The sequence below is a fragment of the Gavia stellata genome, chromosome 7 (assembly GCF_030936135.1).
Source record: "Gavia stellata isolate bGavSte3 chromosome 7, bGavSte3.hap2, whole genome shotgun sequence".
In the NCBI taxonomy this organism is placed as follows: domain Eukaryota; kingdom Metazoa; phylum Chordata; class Aves; order Gaviiformes; family Gaviidae; genus Gavia; species Gavia stellata.
Genome location: NC_082600.1, coordinates 11,889,184 through 11,906,565, shown reverse-complemented (window position 1 = coordinate 11,906,565; position 17,382 = coordinate 11,889,184). Strand labels below are relative to the sequence as shown.

The following is a 17,382-nucleotide window of genomic DNA, read 5'->3' as shown; positions in this document are numbered from 1 at the left end:
GCCTTTGACTGAGCATCTGAAGTAAAACCTGGCTGAAGCAGGGATGGATCCTCTGTGGATTTTCTAGATGTGCACTAAAATGTGGAATAGAAGGAGTTGGAGGTGATGAGAAAGGTATGCCTGTGGGGATGGTGTGTTGGGGCAAAGGAAGGTGACCTGAAAACATAACCCACCCCAGAGCTTTTATGGTAAAGGAGGCTTTACAGTCACAGATGCTAACTTGTATTCAGACTGCTATATGTGACTGCGAATGTGAAAATACTGGATATTCCCCTCGTTCTGTCCCCCTCTTTCCTGCCTGAGGTTTTCCTGAACATTGTGCTTCAGATGAACCCCTTGTTAGCCATGTCCTGCCTTTTCTCTCTCATCCTTTCCACTCACAAATGTGCCTCTTTCTTCCCTGGAGCAGCCTGAATGAGCAGAATGCTTTTGCTTTTCATACCAGATTGTTTTTGATGAATAGCATGCAGTGTAATATCCTTTGTAACAAAAATAATTTATTGCCTGGTAAGTCATTTTGATACTGGCTTCTTTCTGTATACTGTGAGCTGATATTACAGGGTAAAATTTTAAGTGATCTATTTAAGTAATTACTTTAATAATGAAGGGCTAGTTAGCATCATTGTTTCTGTTTCATTACTTTGTAGTTTTAAAAATGTCTTTATTACTTTTTCTTGATAGAACACAAATGAGACTAGACTTTTGTTTTCTTCAATCTGACTGTTTCATGAGTCTGTGTCTTGCTGGCAAATAAGATCAACTTTTTTTGCCTGAGGAGCGTGTTTAGATTGATGTGGTTCTGCCTGCTTTAGCTCAGTTAGTTCGTGAAACAGAGAGAGAAAATATTGCTGGCATTCAGGTAGCTATGTTTTCAGTACGTATCTATCTATGTAGTGTGCAGTCCGGGAACTGACATAGTTCTGTATTAGGTGTTGACAGTCTTGCTTACATAAAGATTAACCTACACAGGTTTTCAGCAGTTTGTCATATGGTACAATTGTAAACAGCAAGTATGGAAGTACAGCAGTATGTTCATCTGCTCTTGCTTTGTTTAACATCATTAGTGAACAGAACTGGAAATGGTATGTGGCAGGCTGCGGTGACTAGCTGTTATTCTGGTATATATATATAAAAAAGTCAGTTCCCTGGTCCTGGCTGCAGAAGCAATGTTCTTTGGCCAGAAAAGTGTCTTAAATCTGCAAACTGAGGAGAATATGGAGCTGACATCACTCACGACAATTTTGTAGCAGCGACCTCGGAAACCACTGGTTTGGAAGAGTGGAAAAAATGGCTGGAGTGTAACAGTCGGTGCTCGTGGAGATCTGCCTTTTGGTGTTTCTTAAACCTGAGGAAAAATTATGGAGAAGAGCTGTGAAAATTCCTTCTTGGATTCCTGTATGCAAATCACTTGAATGCTTGAAAATGGGCTTGGTCTGTTTAAATAATCATGTGTAGCTGAGAGGAGGGATCAGCTCTTGGGTCTGTACAGCTTGAGGAGCTCTTCTGATGTCAGGGGTAGCCTGCAGGTTTGTTCTAACTTGTCATATTCCAGAGGTCTATTTGAGTTTATCCCAAACGGCTTTGCCTAGTCTTTCTGCGTGGTGCCTAAATTCGGGTGAGTCTTGACTATTGCTCACCGACGCATTAAGCCTGAATTCTATACTTTATGAAGATCTGAATAGAGCAGAGGGAGAGCAACAAGGACGGTCAGAAATCAAGGAAACTTGACCTGTGAGGAAAGGTTGGAAGGATCGTGACTTTTTCATTTGTAAAAGAGAAGACTGAGGTGTGGTAGTGGCCTTCATACAGATAACAGCTGCTGCAGCAGAAGGAAATAAGGTCCTCTGCATGTCTGCTGGGGAGGTGGGGGAAAACAAGGAACATAAATTCCATCAAGGCGGACTTAGGAGAGACATGAGGTGTGAATTTTCTAACCGTGAGAATAGTTAAAAACTGGAATTGATTGCCTTGGGAGGCTGTGGACTTGCTTTCACTGGAGGTTTCTAAGAACAAGTTGGACAAATATACATTGAGAATGTATTAGGCAAAGTTTATCCTACCATGGAGCATTGGGAAATGTAGATAACCTCTTAAAATCCCTTCTGGACCCGTCTTCTCTGATCATCTGTGAGCAGATGATGTTCCTACTATGTCAACATAGCTGATTTGTATTTCTGCCTTGCTGATTTTAATAAGAGACAGTAAGAGAAAATTAAGAGGTCACTCAGAGGCTGAAATTCAAGCCTGAATTGCAAGATTATGCTATGTGCAAGAGGCAAGGCATGAACTTAATCTCATAGTGGAGATACTTTCTCTCATAATGTTGCCTTGATAATATCCCCACAATATTAGATGTGGTTTGACATTTTGGAATGTTTCAGAAAAATGGTTTTCTATTGAAACTTTATTACCATTACCCATTAGAAAAGTGCTATTGTTTGAGGGTGTGCATTGTGATCCAGATGAACTAATTATTTATTGAGGAAGTTGAACCACTGAAATAAGGAACATTAATTGTTTGTTCTTCCTGGCAGTGCTTCTTGACAGCATTGCTGGGACAGCTAAGCAAACAAAGGTTTGGTGCTGTACTTGTGTAATGGTACTAAAGTCAGGAAAGCCTTTATATCCTCCTGAAGCTATACATGCATCACAGGAACCTAGTAAGCTTGTTCTAGGAAGAACAGACCATAACCTCAAAATTTAACATATACTTTATAAGTGACTCCTTGGACAAAATTTATTGTAGGAATACAGATGGTGCCTGTCCTTTCCAAACCTTCATGACAGATTTAGACATTCTCAGTTTTCTGTTTAAAAACGGCTCTTTCTGAACCAGCCGTTAGTGGAAACAGATACCTTGTTTATTTTTAAGTTTGCTTGGGATTTTGGGTAGCAACTGCACTGTTTCATTGTGCTATCTTTCTAATTTTAGAACCACAAATCAAACAGTAATAGCAATAATAAAAGTAATAATGCCAACCAAGTTTATGCTGTGAGTTGCGGAAGGCTCAGGACAGAGTGCTGGAGGGTGTATTGTAGGACATCCGTCCATTTGTTGTCTGTATTGACGAGTAATTAAGGAAACAATAAGTGGAACTGCAGATACAATGACAGACTGTGACTTTCCCACTGCTTCCTATGGAGCTGGTTTGCAGTGGGAAAGGCTTGGGATATTGGTTATGTGGCAGAGGAGTGATGCCTTATTGGGCTGGGAACTGGGAAAGTTTGGAAGAGTCTTGCTTTAGAGCAGACTGATTCCCAGCGTAAACCTGTGTCCAGAATTTTGTGAGCTTTGCAGATAGTTCAGAATCAGGAGACAAATTGCTCCCGTGATGGCTGTCAAGGTCAAACCAAAACTCTTGAGTAAGTGTACTCTTGAGTAAACTCCAAAGTTCAGGATATTTAAGGCTTGGCCTGTACAATTCTTTGTCCTTGACTGTCTCCGTGTGAAATCCTTAAGCATTCTCACAATATGAATAATGACAGCGATCTCTGAAAGATAAGGCTGGCAACACTAAAACTGTTAATATGTAATGAGTCATGCTGAAATGAATGTGCAGAAGTTTTCTTTTATTATTTTTGTTAGTGGAGCTTACTAATGGGAAGCAGGATTCCCAGTTCTATTTCTGACTTGTGGCAGTTTGTCCGTAAACCCACCATGTCAATTAAGTCCTCTGTATCTCTGTCAGTTGACCCATTTCTAGTATGTGAGTATACTCCCAGAGTATATTTCGCATCACTCTTCCTTCTGAAGCTTAATAAATTCCACGAAGTGTTAAGCAAAAATTTTATAATTTTGCATAGTTATAAAAGTTTCAAATCTAGTTTTCTTTTTCATGGAGAAATTATGCCCAGAAGGAACACTGTTCTTTAGGGATTTAAATTGTGCTGTTTACTTTCACGGGTATGATAGGCAGAACATGTACACTGAAAGTAAGCTAGAAGCAGCTTGCTGTACATCAGAATATCTGAAATGCCATGTTAACCAGATAGACAGAATTTAAAACCAAAAAATTTACGGTTCTTTTAATGGGCAGGCTTTGTAGCTACTGTTGTTGCACAGTATTATTCCCTAGATGCTGAGCATTATGTAATTGATCTGGCCATGCTTTTCCTCACTGGTCTCATCCATGCATGGCAGAAAAGCTAGTAATCTGTAAATTGTGTGGGGGAAAGAGCAGGTTAGAGACTGTCCCTTGTCGTTTGATATTTGAGTGCCCCTGCATGTGCCATATATTAGTTTTATTTTCTACCGTGGCACCGAGCTATGAGAAAAGAACTCTCCAGAGCATCTTAAAATACGTCTTCTATTAAAGATGGAAAGAGTTAAGCAAAACGCAGACAGTAGATCTCACAGCCAGAGGTAAAAATAATACACATGGGTGTCTCTCATGCTTTAATTGGAAGAGAGGCGTAAGAGTGTGGAGCTTAGTTTCCCTTGCAAGAATGTTTTGTGGAAGACTGCTTGGTGGAGGTTGAATGGGGAAAGCGTACATCTGTGTCAAAGCTGTGACAAAAAGCTTGGAAAATGCCCAGAAAAACAAATGACTGTAACACTTAAGTTTTGCATCATATTCCCTAGAGGTCATAATCTTCCCTGTGAGGAAACAGAAGTTGATATTGGAGAGGTCAGACAGCCACTGTGGTGCTGAAGATGGATGTGAGTGCCTCCTGTGCAAGATTAAATTTGAGAAAAAGAAGTAAGTCAGGAAATAGCCATGGCACCTAATTAGGCTCCTGCAGAAAGTGATCTGGTATGAGCCCGACTTCTGTCTTTCTCGTGCTAGGCAAAAAGGGCCCAGTTTATGAGAGCTTTGCCTTCCCTGCCTTCATAGAACAAATTCCACCTGAGAAAAGGAATACTAGAGGAAAAAAGTACTGGAAACTTAGGTGTAAATTCACTAATGGGTTGTTGGATAAGAACTAGAGTGTCTCAGAAGTGCCTCCCTGTAAATACATGCTCTCACGAATTTTACTGAAGGAAGGAGTTTTGTGAAGTTGGATTTTGGTTAATTTAGTTAGGCCCATGTCCAAACCAGCCCAGCCTGTATTTTGGCCTAATGAGTACTTGGCTGGGATGCCACCAAGTATATTGCTGGTGCTGCAAGAAGTGCATAAGGATTGATGAGTCCTTATGTGGTGCTCTTTGCCGGGACCAGTCCAGGAGCCCAAGCAAAGCATATGAAGGCTGTTGCCCAGCTGGCTTTTGTAGCAGTTAAAAAACTGACTGTGCTTTTTATAGGAGCTGAGGATGGCAGTTACTTACATTCATATTAAGAGTCTACAGTTTGGTAGTGATGTTCCGTTGTGCCTAAATTGCCCTATTCTTTCCATTAGGTCCTTAACTTTTCCCTTTTAGGAAAAAAAAAAACAAAAAAACCAACCAAAACCAAACCCAGCAAGCTGTTTGATACTGCTGGTACAAGATGTCTGTCATGTTCCTGCTCCAGAAACAACCTCATTTTAATGTCTGGCAAAGTAGTTCTTGCATTCAAACACAGAGAGGTTGTAATTAAGCTTTGTGCACTGCTACCTGAGAAGAGATGCTTTTTAAATGTGAACCACATACATCATTATTAGTGCAGTTGGCCTGTTGCCCATCAAAGCACTGATTATTTTCTACAACAGCCACTCCAGTTCCTCTGCTTTTTCAGTTTCCTGTTATCTCGCATGGACATCAGCAGTCCCTTTGCCAAATTTCTTAGTAAAATCGCGGCACTCCAGACTCATAGGAAGAGGATTTATCAGCACTATAGAAGTTAATTGCTTTAGCTAGCATATGGCACTGTCCTTTGAATGGTGGAGATGCAGAAAGTGTGTGAATACTGTTGGAAGTGAATCACTTTGAAAGTTAGTCTGTCTTGGTGGGGAAGTTAAGATAACTAGTAATGGATTTGGTATCTTAGATTTGCTTTTTGAAACGGTCCAAAACTGTGTTACTGAGCTATTTTGAGAAATGCTGTACTTTAAAAAGGATGAATTTTCTGTTTATTTGTTTATATACTTTGCTTAGCTTGGCCTTTTCGGGTGCATTTACTCATTGAGTGTTAGTGTTAGTTAGGTGCTTGAATACACAATTCCTGAGTAAATTTGTCCTTTGTATCTCATTCTCTTTCACGTATGTTTCCCAGAGGAGCTCCTTCAGCCAGATCTATTGAAGGAATAATTATTTCATCAGGATTTAATGTATATCTTGATTGCACTTTGAAGACATTCTCTTGAGGAGTTTTTATAATTTCAGCAAGGGATCATAGCATGTAAACAAGGAAATAAACATTATCTTTCATATTAATCAACAAGATGATTAAATAATAATCACAATTGTTAATTGGTACATGGAGATAGAGGGTAATGACTGTCTTGAGTTCCACAATGAGAGTACCAACAGGTAGAGACTCTTTTCTGCACAATAAAGCTGCATATAATTTAGGAGGCTTTATGGTTTTAATGTGCAGCTGCAAGCATAGTCAAGTTGTGCAACTGTTTGCCTGGTGTCCTATTTCAGGCATATGTTTTAATACTGAATGAGGTATTAGCAAGGGGATTTGAGATTTAGGCAGTTAAATTGGTGCTCATTGCCACCAAAAACCCGAGGTTCTGTATAAACCCATGCTTGCGGTGTTCTGCTTCGCTGTGGGACATAGTTCCTGCTGGTTTCAGGATGCAGCAGGAGTCAAAATCTGCTTCTTTCCTCAGAGGCAAGAGTCCAACTTGTCCCCCACAAGACAGTGGCTTCTGGCTCCCTCTGAGTTTGGAACTGCAGGCTCATTTTTTCATCACACGAGTCTTTGTCTTTTGATAAATACTGCAGTGTTTGTAGAGGGAGAAGGAAGCAGGCAGGGGGTCTGCATCTCTAGAAGCTGATGAAGAAAAAAGGTCCAGGAGTTTAACACACACATTTGGGAATGTAGAGCTTAGGACTGGGAATTTTTGAGATCTGTATTGAGAGTTCTGCCCCTTGTACTGAGTAGCTGTCTAATCCTGACCCAAGTGAGTAATTTTGCTCTCAGACACAACCAGTTCTTTGTACTGTAACTCATTTGAAGCAAGTAGTGCTGCTGGAACTGTGCAGCCCTTCTGCTCTCAGTGTTCATTTTTGCTTCTAACCATAAATACAACCAAAGGAAGAGTTTCCTTCTCTGATCAGCTTACTGACCTGACTCAGCCTGAGGCTGCCCAATCACTGGATTCATGACAAGGTTCGGGGTCTAGATTTACTGTGAATTAGGTATGACAGCAAGGCACTGCCTTAGTTGCTCCATATATCTGTTGCTTTTAATACTTCACAGATGCTAATGACAGCTCATTCTCATCGAAAAGTACTTGGAGAGCCTGGGCTGAAAGGCATGATGAAAATATAAAGTAGCCATTGTATAAAGGGGCTTTTTGTCATCACATATTTGTAAACTAATTTGTCCATAGTCACAGGCCTTTATATTGCAAGCATGGACCAGAATAGTGCTTTGTCCCCGGAAGACCTGTTGGCATCAGTAGCATGGTCTCAGGTCACCCACAGATGCTGGCAGTACGACACTTGCATTTTTGCTGACTTAACAGTCGTTCAAAGTAATGTTAAAAGATAGCATGTTGGATGCTTTTATGGTATGTATCTGAGGGTGGGCTATCTACTGACAGTCTCAGGGTCAGATCACACATGTCTTATTCAAGTGGTGAAGCTCTCCTTGGCTTTGACAGAGTTGAGATTTCACCCTCGCTGCCACCCCTAGTTGCCCAGCGTGTGCTCACTAACACATAGATTTGTTCTACTTAACTCTGCAAAGTGATTTTTCCCATATGGGTTTTGATGTAGTTGAGTTTCTGTTTTTGTTTCTTGCTATACTGTTTGGTGTTGCTGAAGGGGAATAGCAGAAAAACTGATTATGTTCCTATTCTTATTCACAAGGAAGAATGTTACAATTTTAATTGTATGTTTTAATTTTTCCTTCTTCGTCGTCTTTTATGTTTTGAAATTCTGCATTTCAAAAGCAGGATCATTATCATTCAGAACATTAAAGCATGTCTCTTTAATAGCTTTCCCTTTTAATGTGAAAGAATGGAATTGAGGAGGAAAAACCAATCTGTCTTGAAGGAAATTCTTTGTTATCTAAGGATTTCCAGTGTAGCCAACAAGAGAGGATCTTGAGCTCAGCTGACTTGGAGTGTTATTCTCTGCCTTGAGTAACTTGTAGAATACAAAGAACCACTTTCATAATGTTATCACCAGCAAAGTCCATCTGGTCCTGCCAGTGACAAGGGGATTATTTCAGCTTTTTATTACATCAGTGAGATTTTAGCATTTTAGGATTCAGCTGTCAAGCTGTTGGGGGAAAGAGGGGAAAGTTAGGTGATAATTGGAACTCTGGGGGAGAAATTAACTGAATATTTTGAAAGTAATTTTTTGACCTGTATTTCCTTCTATTAGTCTCCTGATGGTTTGTCCTTATGAAATCAGATTAGAATGCAACAACTTGATTTGTTAAGCAGGCAGTGATGACAATGAGCATCTGTTTGTCTGGTCCAGATTCCCATTAACACACAGTAACATTGTCCTTTCTTGCTATTACTTTTATACAGAGCAGCACAGAAGCTTAACCTGTCTTCGAAGAGAAAGAAATACCATCCACCCCTGCCACACACACACGACTTCTCTATTTATGCTACTAACTTTAGTGGCATCCTGCAGCTCTGTCCTCCCCCAGCACCACCATGCCTTCTGAGAGCTGTGTCCAAAATCAAGGACAACCCTGGCATTGGAAAGGTAACTCTGGATTTTGATTTTTTAAAACAGTTTTCTAGGTGAATTTTAACAGGGCTGGAAGCTTTCAGCCTAGAACAGGGTTGGATAGGCTCAAGGGAAGGGTTTTGGGATAGAGAGACAGCCACAACCATTTGAACATGCCTGAGAGCTGTTATCACCTGGTGACTTTGGAAGGAGTTGGCAGCCTCAGAGCAGATTCAGTGCTAGAGTGTTGGCTTCCTTGAAGCCAGTTAACATCACTGACAACAACATTGGCAAAGGTTGTTTTGTCCTTCCTTGTATTAAAGTAAGAGACAAAATTTCCTTTGACATCATTGGTCCCAAACCAATGCACATACAGGCTTCACCTTGGCAGAAGTAGTCTCTGCGTTGCCAGCAAGGCTCAGCCGCTGGTGCTGGTTGTCTGCTTGAGGTTAAGGAGATACATTGAGGGGGCTGTGTTTCCCTCTGCCTCACGCCATTGTAAATCAGGAGTATGGAAATGAAGTAGCAGGAGAGAAATAGATGTCTCTCGAACTTAGGAAATACAGCACCTTTCCAATTGTAACATTTGTGCTAATTTTATTTAAAATGAATTAAAATACAACCCAATTATTTAGAGCTTTATTCGTATTTGTAACTGTTTAATCACCCACACAGCAGAGTCTGAATGCCTATTTACATAGGTTACAAGAGATTAGCGTTTGAAGATAGAATTGACGTATGTAATGTGCACAGGAGGGCTAAAATACGCACCTTGAGTAACCATACAAATCAGTATTAACATAAAGAGATTGTCAGCCTAAATACCTGTAGCTGACACTGTTGCTCACAGAGAATACTTGGTATTTCTTAAGTCAGTGAGTTTGTGCTAAATGGAAAAGAAAGGAGTAACTGGGGCTATTTTAAGCAGGTGAACCACAGATGAAAATGAGGTTTCTTCTCCTGTTTTTCCAGTATATTAGAAAAGAGGATGTAGTGTTAAATGGTGGAATACAGCAAACCTGGCACAGTAATTTAGAGATTCCTAGGTGGAGGAGGGTTTGCTAAGAAACACCCTTTCTATGTGTGTGTGGTTTAGCACAGCCCAGTTGTTGTGCCTGCCTCTTCTCTGTGAGGCTTAACACTTGGCCATGGCACCAGGAATAACACGGAGTGTGGCATTTCTGAGGCTCTTTGCCTTAGGAAGACCTTTAAAGCATGCTTGTATGTCCTTGTGCTTGCAGCTCAATAAAACTGTCTTTGCACCTTGCTGCACTTGTGTGCCTGCAGCCATGTGTAGCCAAGAGACTTCAGCCTTTTTTCTACGCTTTGAGGGAGGCTGGTGGAGCTTACCAGCATGACTTGTGCCTTGTGGAAAGCTCTGGTTTGTCTGGTGTCTTTGAACAGATCAACAAAGTCTAATAAAGATCAAATGCACGATCCCAGATGGCAGGAGATTATATGCCTTGGGTCATGTGGTCTACCTACTTCTACCTACTTTCTTCATTAGTGAGCGCAGCAGAGGGCTTTCAAAGGGAAGAGCTCTACCGGAATGCCAAGGGGCATGGCAGGACCTTGAGCAGCTATGCTGCTCAGCTGTGTGAGCTTCTCCTCCAACAAGAGATAGATATGTATCCCATGCTGGCAATGTGGGTGGTATTTCTCTCCTGCCTGGCACACTACACCAAGAATTTCCAGACTTTATGGGTCAACAAGCTGCTGTTGACCCTCATATGTCTCTGCTGTTTAGCTCTTAGCTGAAGACATTATTGAAGATTCTGTTTGTTTGGGCCCAGGGTTCCAGCTGTGTCCTTCTCACCACGTACTTGTTGACCACAATTTGGAAGAATCCTGTGCTGTGCTGGAGAGATTAAGAGCTCTCTGCTAATTGAATCAGCCCTTTAGCTCTTAAGATCTAGACCATCCAAATGGTGAATGGGGTGTTCTAGTTACTAGTTTTAATGTTCTTCAAAAAATAAAGTAACTAGGCATCTTTTCTGTTTCACAGTTAAAAATATGCATTACCTACTAAACGTCTCTCTTAACCCATTCCTCTTTTGCAACTTCATAAATTTCAGTGTTTGCCCATAGAAAAAAGCCTCTAGCAATATAGCTTTTTGTAAAAATTATGAGTCAGCAGAAATGAAATCTCATGTATCTAATTTTTAGAACTTGTGGTCAAAGGAAAAGTGTCAGTCCTATATAGGTGCTCTTTTAGTACTAAACACTGATAGTTTCACCTTCTCTGAGCAATGCCAAGAAGCTTTTGGTAGCATTTAGTCCACTGTGCCGTAACATTCTCCATTATAATTTTCTCTTCACCAGATTCTGCTGATCAAGATTTAGTCAGCTAGTATCTCATTACGAGGATAATGGGAATAAAGGAATTACCTTTCTTCCTCACTGCTTTCAGTATCGTAGCAATTGAGAGAAGCATCAGCAAATGCTGGCAGATATGCTGTGATCCTCTGTTAACTTCAGTCTCTCTTCTTCTAACAGCTTTTTACTTTACACTCCTTCTGGTTATCTTTTTCTGTGGCTTTTTCTTGCAGCCTGTACAATAGTAAGTACAAGATATGCATAGGGGACAGAATCAGTGATGGATTCTGAAGTCACTTTTTCCTACTACAGCATCTGTGGCTGTGGCTGGTGCTCTCCTTGGTTTGCGCGATCGTTCCCAGGTTAGCGGTGTCCCTCACGCTATTATTAGTGTGGTTACAGTGGGTTAAGCAGCTGGTGGGGCAGCCTTTTCCATCCTGACCTCCCAGCTTGCTGCTGTTTTGTCTTTCATGGTTAGTTATGATGTGGAGGACTGGTTCCTGGCTGGTTTCTGCTGTACAGGTAATAATGTAGCAGTGCTGATGGGCTGCCTAGTTCCTACCAAACTTCACTTTACTAAGCTGAGAATGACCCATTGAGGACCAGTCCTTATTCTCCTCAAGGGGGTGATTTCTCTGAGTCCAGATAGCTTGGCAAGTTTTAATTCCCTTCTTGTCAAATGATTTCTTTCACAGCAGGACAGGATTCCATAGAGAAACGTGCCTTTTCTTCCTGTGAAGGGGCTGAAGACATAAAATTTAAGGAGAAGAGTGTAAGTTGTGTGAGAACGAAAAACAGAGTAACAAACTGGAAACTCATGAAGAGTCCAAGATACTTCAATCGGAGCAATGTCGCTCCCTTTAAGAAAAGCTGAAGTGGTGAATGATATGTCAACTGTATGGAAATACCATTTATATTAGGTGGGAACTAGTGAGTAAGGCCTGAATCCTACAGCAACTAATTATTACCTGTAATGACACACTCTAGGTAGTCCCCGTTTCTTTTGTAAATCCACTGAAAGCTTAAAGCAAGGTACATGTTGAAATATTTACAATGACCAATATGATTGGCTTTCTATATTTCCCCTGCTGTGGTAATTCTTAATATTTTTTTCCCCCACTGATGCTTAAGGTTTTCTTTTAGCTGGTATTCAATACGTTATAAGAGACATAGAAACAGAATGTGGAAAATGTGATGTCACTTTAGGGCCAAAAGGGAAAAAAAGGGCTCCAGAGGGAATCTAGAAGTATAGTGTCATAAGGCTGACTTTCAGATCAGGCAACCAGGCAAAGTGGTTGAAACAATAATAAAGATAGAAATTAGCAGGCAGGGATTAATGTGATATAGTAGGGATCAGCTGATGGAGCTTTTACAGTTGGAATACATACATTAGCGTTCTGTGAAAGGGTCAGCAAGCATTTGAATAGGGTTGGTCTGGTTGATAGAGTGTATTTGGATTTTGAAAAAGCTTTTGAGACGTGCCCTGACCTAGGTTTCTTAAAAAAACCCTAAGCTGTCATGTATTCTCTAGTGGTTTAATAACTGATAGGAAACAAGAGGGCAGATTTCACACTGGAGCGAAGTTAGCAGTGGTGTCATATGAAGGTCCATGCTGTTTGGTGTCTTCCTAAATGGTTTGGATGAGGTGGCGAAGCTGCGTATTCAGAGTAGACAAAGCTAAAACTGACTGTGAAGATGCAAAAAGATCTCATGACACTGAAGTTATTGAGTGGATAAAGAGGCAGATGAACTTTAGTATTGATTAACACAAGGTAATGTACGTTAGAAAAGGATCTCTAACTATGCATGCACAAACGATAAGCTGTAAGGAAATCAGGCACGACCGTAACCCATTTTACCAGCCATCATGGAAGCTACAGCATTAGGTTTGTTATCATGAGCCTGAGCTTCTAAAGAAATGCTTTATTGACTGTTCAGGAGGCAAGAATATTAAGCATCTTTAGTTTTAGGGGGTCTAACAGTATGTGATATAAAAACATGTTCCTCTTCAGGCACATAATGCTTAAGTAACAGTCACTTATTGATATTTTTTTCTTTACTGGCCTTCTTCCTTGAGGTAGTATCTTTAAAGAAGTTTAATAGAGGATGGTAACAACTGAAGAAATGTAAACATTTCCCCTTCTCCCCCATGTATAGATCTCTAAATTACCTTCTCAGAGGGGAGCTATGGCTGTGGCTGAGCGAGGGAATAGCTGGATCCTAAGACTCCAGCATGCAGAAGCAGCAGCTGTGTGTGTTTCACTGCTGGTACAGAGTTGGACCCCAGTAAGCCTAAACCTTTGGAAAAAAGACCTCATCAAACAAAACAACATCTGTACCTGGAATATTAACTTCTTTATTTGATGTGCATTTTCAAAGCTGCCCTACTATGACTATTGGCTTTTCTGGCCAAAGAAACTCCCTTTGGCCAAAGCACCGATTCAGTGGAGAGCTTCCCCATGCATTAAGTCCTTTTCATTGGTTTTGAAATTAAACACATGAGTAAGAATTATTCTGAATTGGGGTAAGGGACAGTTGAATCTAAGGAACTGAATGAATTGAGCATAGGCAGCATCAGGACTATCTTGGGTGTTTCTGTGGTGACTAGAATTGGAATTAGTCATTCTGGCTGACAGGTTCTGTCACTGGTTGTGGGACTTGTGTGCCCAATGCACATTTGGGCAAGGAAAGAGGCTTGAATTCTTGTTTTTTGTAAGCTGTATGACTATGCAGTAACTCTGCATTGTCAGAACTGCTGGAGGAGGCAGGAATGTGAAAAGATCATTATGGCCAGTTCTTGCACTTGAACTCAGTTAGCGATTATTTGAGCCCAAGATGTAAATTTGTTCTTAGTCTCACATTGTCATGTCTATGCATATCATACAGTTCTGCGGTGGTGAAATTGCTATATGGCTTTTTATGGTTGAATACATTTGTTGTCAGAGACTTACTACAGCAGAGGGCCTACATGTATCTTTTGCAATTTCTATTTATAATTTCTCATTGTTTCAAGTGCTCCCTTGGAATGTGGGAAATAAATGTCTTATTAATTTCTTTTACATTTCACAAATACCAATTTTTCGCCTTATAATAATTTCAGCAGGACTGTGTGGACTTGTCCTGTGATATAAATCTTTAATTAAGCCTTTTGCTTAATTTTCTTTACTAAGAGTGCAAAATGTTACAAACTTGTACAGGTGCTTGCAGGGCTTGTCCATGTTCAGGGATACGAAGCAGGGAAAAGTTTAAAAAAAAATATTTAGAACTGTAGGTCTATCTGGAACAGGTTTTTCATATAATCAACAATAATCAAAGTCTCATGCACAAAGGAAAATCCCACTACCAGTGCAAACTGGATACTGAAAGGAATTTTGCTCGCTACTGATAAATGTTATGTAGCAAATTTCATACCTTTCTCTTGAATGTGCCAAAAACATCAGAGTCCAAATAATTTAGCTGAATCCTACTTAAAAGGCAATGATCCAGTACAGTATGATTCTTGTAACTGAATCATTTTTGTGGTCTCTCTGGGTGTTATTAAATTTAATGTCAGAATAGTAGGAAAGACGTCTGAAAGCCATTTAATATTGTCACTGGAAAGAAGTTAGATTATGCTCAATTTCTGACATTAATGTGCTACTTAAGATAATTTATCATATTGTGGTATTAAAAAAGACATCCTTTTTACAGTGGCTGCTGTGTAGCATTCTAATTTGCTATTTTTCTTTAGCATGGTAGGAAGCCTTTTTCATGCAAATGTTTTTTCTGGGGTTCTATTCATCTCATTCTTTATAATACTGCATCACTTACAACAGCAACTTTAAGTGCTTGTCTCTTCCAAGGATCCTGTCAATTTTTTATGTTAGAATGACACAATCCTCCTATGTGAGACAATTGAAGTGGAGCATTTAAAGAGAACCTGAATTGTCAGACATGTTTCTTGGACAGGTATATACATACTGGTCTCCATTTATGTGTTTTAGACGTTTACTTTCATTTATGCTTTACCAAGCCATAGCTAAGGTACTGCTAATATGATTTACTGATCATGCAGGGTTTTCTTAAGTGTGCTGTATGTCCCATTCACTGGTTCTTACGATGGTTTGATGACGGATAACAAATAGGTACTTAATTTTGTCATCTTTATTGCTGCTTGTTTCCTAATGACTAGAGTGTTATTTCTGATATAAATCATGTATCATACTAAGTACTCTTCTATCCATGTATGTAGTGACGTATCATCCAAGGTACATACATCCCTGCTGAAATGCCTTGAATTGCTTAAACAAAAATATGGAAAAAGTAGATAAATATACACAATTTCTTCTACTTTGTTTTCACCTTTAAAAATAAAATAGTTTTCTTCATGTCTCCTGGGAGTAGAGAATCAATTCTTCTTTAATAGAGCACAATACAGCCGTGATTTTTTTTTTTTAGGGTTCTCCCAGGGGAGCTAGTTGGTCTATGCTAGCATGGCAATTTTGCATATAAATTTGCCATCCATTGGTAGTGGCAGTATATGAAAGGCTTGTAAGAACTACCCACAGTAAACCAATTTAGCAAGGGTTATATATCTGTCAGTTACAATTAAATCCATGAAAAATATTGGCTCTGAACTAGGACTTTTGTAATTTGATTTACACTGTAGCTGAAAAATAAGTGATTTCATTGGAATATGGTCTTTATTCAACTGAATGTGAATTCTTTGTAATTTCTTGCTGAGAAATCTTAATTCAGAATGGTGGATGTCTAAACATAGTTATTTAATTAACCTGCTGTTGTACGCCATTTTGTGAACATTGGACAAAATTAACTTCCTGGCTGCACGATGCCTGTCAAGGATGTGTGTTTCCAGGGAATATTTAGTGTCCATTCAAATTTGATATAATGACATCTATTGCTAAAGACCAAATTGCTTGTTCATTTAGGGATTATGATACTGCTGTAATGCAGAATACGACCCGCATTTTTAGAATGGATTCCAGTATAGTGCCAGCACTCTCCCAAAATACAGACAGATAAAGTCAGAATTTATTTTAGTAAAAAAGGCTTGAGCACATGTATTTTAAAATTTTACATTTTTTTTAATTCACTCCTCCTATTTTTTCCTTCTCATTCTGTCTAATTTGAAACTTGACAACTTATAAGCATCAAATGCTAACAAAGCACCACTATAAACACATGAACACTGCACATCCATTGATTTCAAAGGAGGTACCATATGTTACAGTTATGCCTGTGCTGACATACTTGGCTGGGTCAGGGTCTTAATTTCCTCAGCATTCAAAATGCCAAGGAGTCTAGTCATTACTTAGTGAATTAGTGGAGTCTTCTCTGTCTACATGTCTGCCCCAAATTAAACTGCATAGAGTATTTGGCACCCTTCACTCCACTGAAAGATGAATGACCAACTTTCTAAGATATATATATATAGTTTTTTTTGTATTCATTGTCTAAAATATGTCATAGAGGTCCATGATAGTCTTAGGAACAGAATCCAAATCATCTGGTTCTTTAAGTGTGAGACTGTCCTTCCCCTTTGTCTGGTCTCAGATTTGATAGCTCTTCCATCCCTTTTAATTACAGGGTAATAATCACTGTGAACCTGACTGTCTCAGTCTCCTGACTGTTCCTGTCTAAAATTGTGTAGGATTGTGTCATTCTCTCTGTTATCACCGGCTCTTTTGTCTACAAATTCAGCCTTGGACGTGATTTCTTCTGGGATGACGCATACCTCACTGGTCTTGGAGGAGTTTTGTGTTCATTGATGCATGGCTTTGCCATAGCTCCATTCAATTCAGCATACCCAAGATATATGGGCTGTATTAGACAAAACTGTGAGCTTGTGTCTGGCCATCAGTCTCACATTCATGTCAGAGAGTTGCTTTGAAATTTGGGTTTCAAGGCTTTTTGGTCTGTCTCTTACTTTTTCCAAACCTGCTTTCTGACACTGACATACGCTTCATGTTTTGCAATATCTTGACCAATCCTACAGCCAGCCCATTATTTTGGTTGCTGTGACTCCCTCATCATGTTCTCCTCAACTCCAGATGCTTCAGTATGCAGGGGGAGGTCTGGAGATGATGAGTCTGCACAAAGGGGGCATGTGGAGATGACACTCCAGGAAGAGGTCACAGCATGGGAACAGCGACTGCCACATGGTGACGGGGTAGAAGGTCTCTCCATGCCAATGTGACGCCCATCTACAAGAAGGGCCGGAAGGAGGATCCGGGGAACTACAGGCCTGTCAGCCTGACCTTGGTGCCAGGGAAGATTATGGAGAGGTTCATCCTGAGGGCGCTCACAGAGCACATGCAGGATAACCAAGGGATCAGGCCCAGCCA

The 17,382-nt window shown here is 40.1% G+C and overlaps 1 protein-coding gene across 1 annotated transcript in view; it reads left to right on the top strand.

Annotated features, from left to right (window-relative positions):
• The window catches only part of KIF26A (kinesin family member 26A), a 107,474-nt gene that overhangs the window by 65,435 nt on the left and 24,657 nt on the right, over positions 1-17,382 (top strand). Inside the window, 1 exon segment of the mRNA XM_059819394.1 lies at positions 8,575-8,758. Within this exon segment, the coding sequence (XP_059675377.1) occupies positions 8,575-8,758 (184 nt within the window).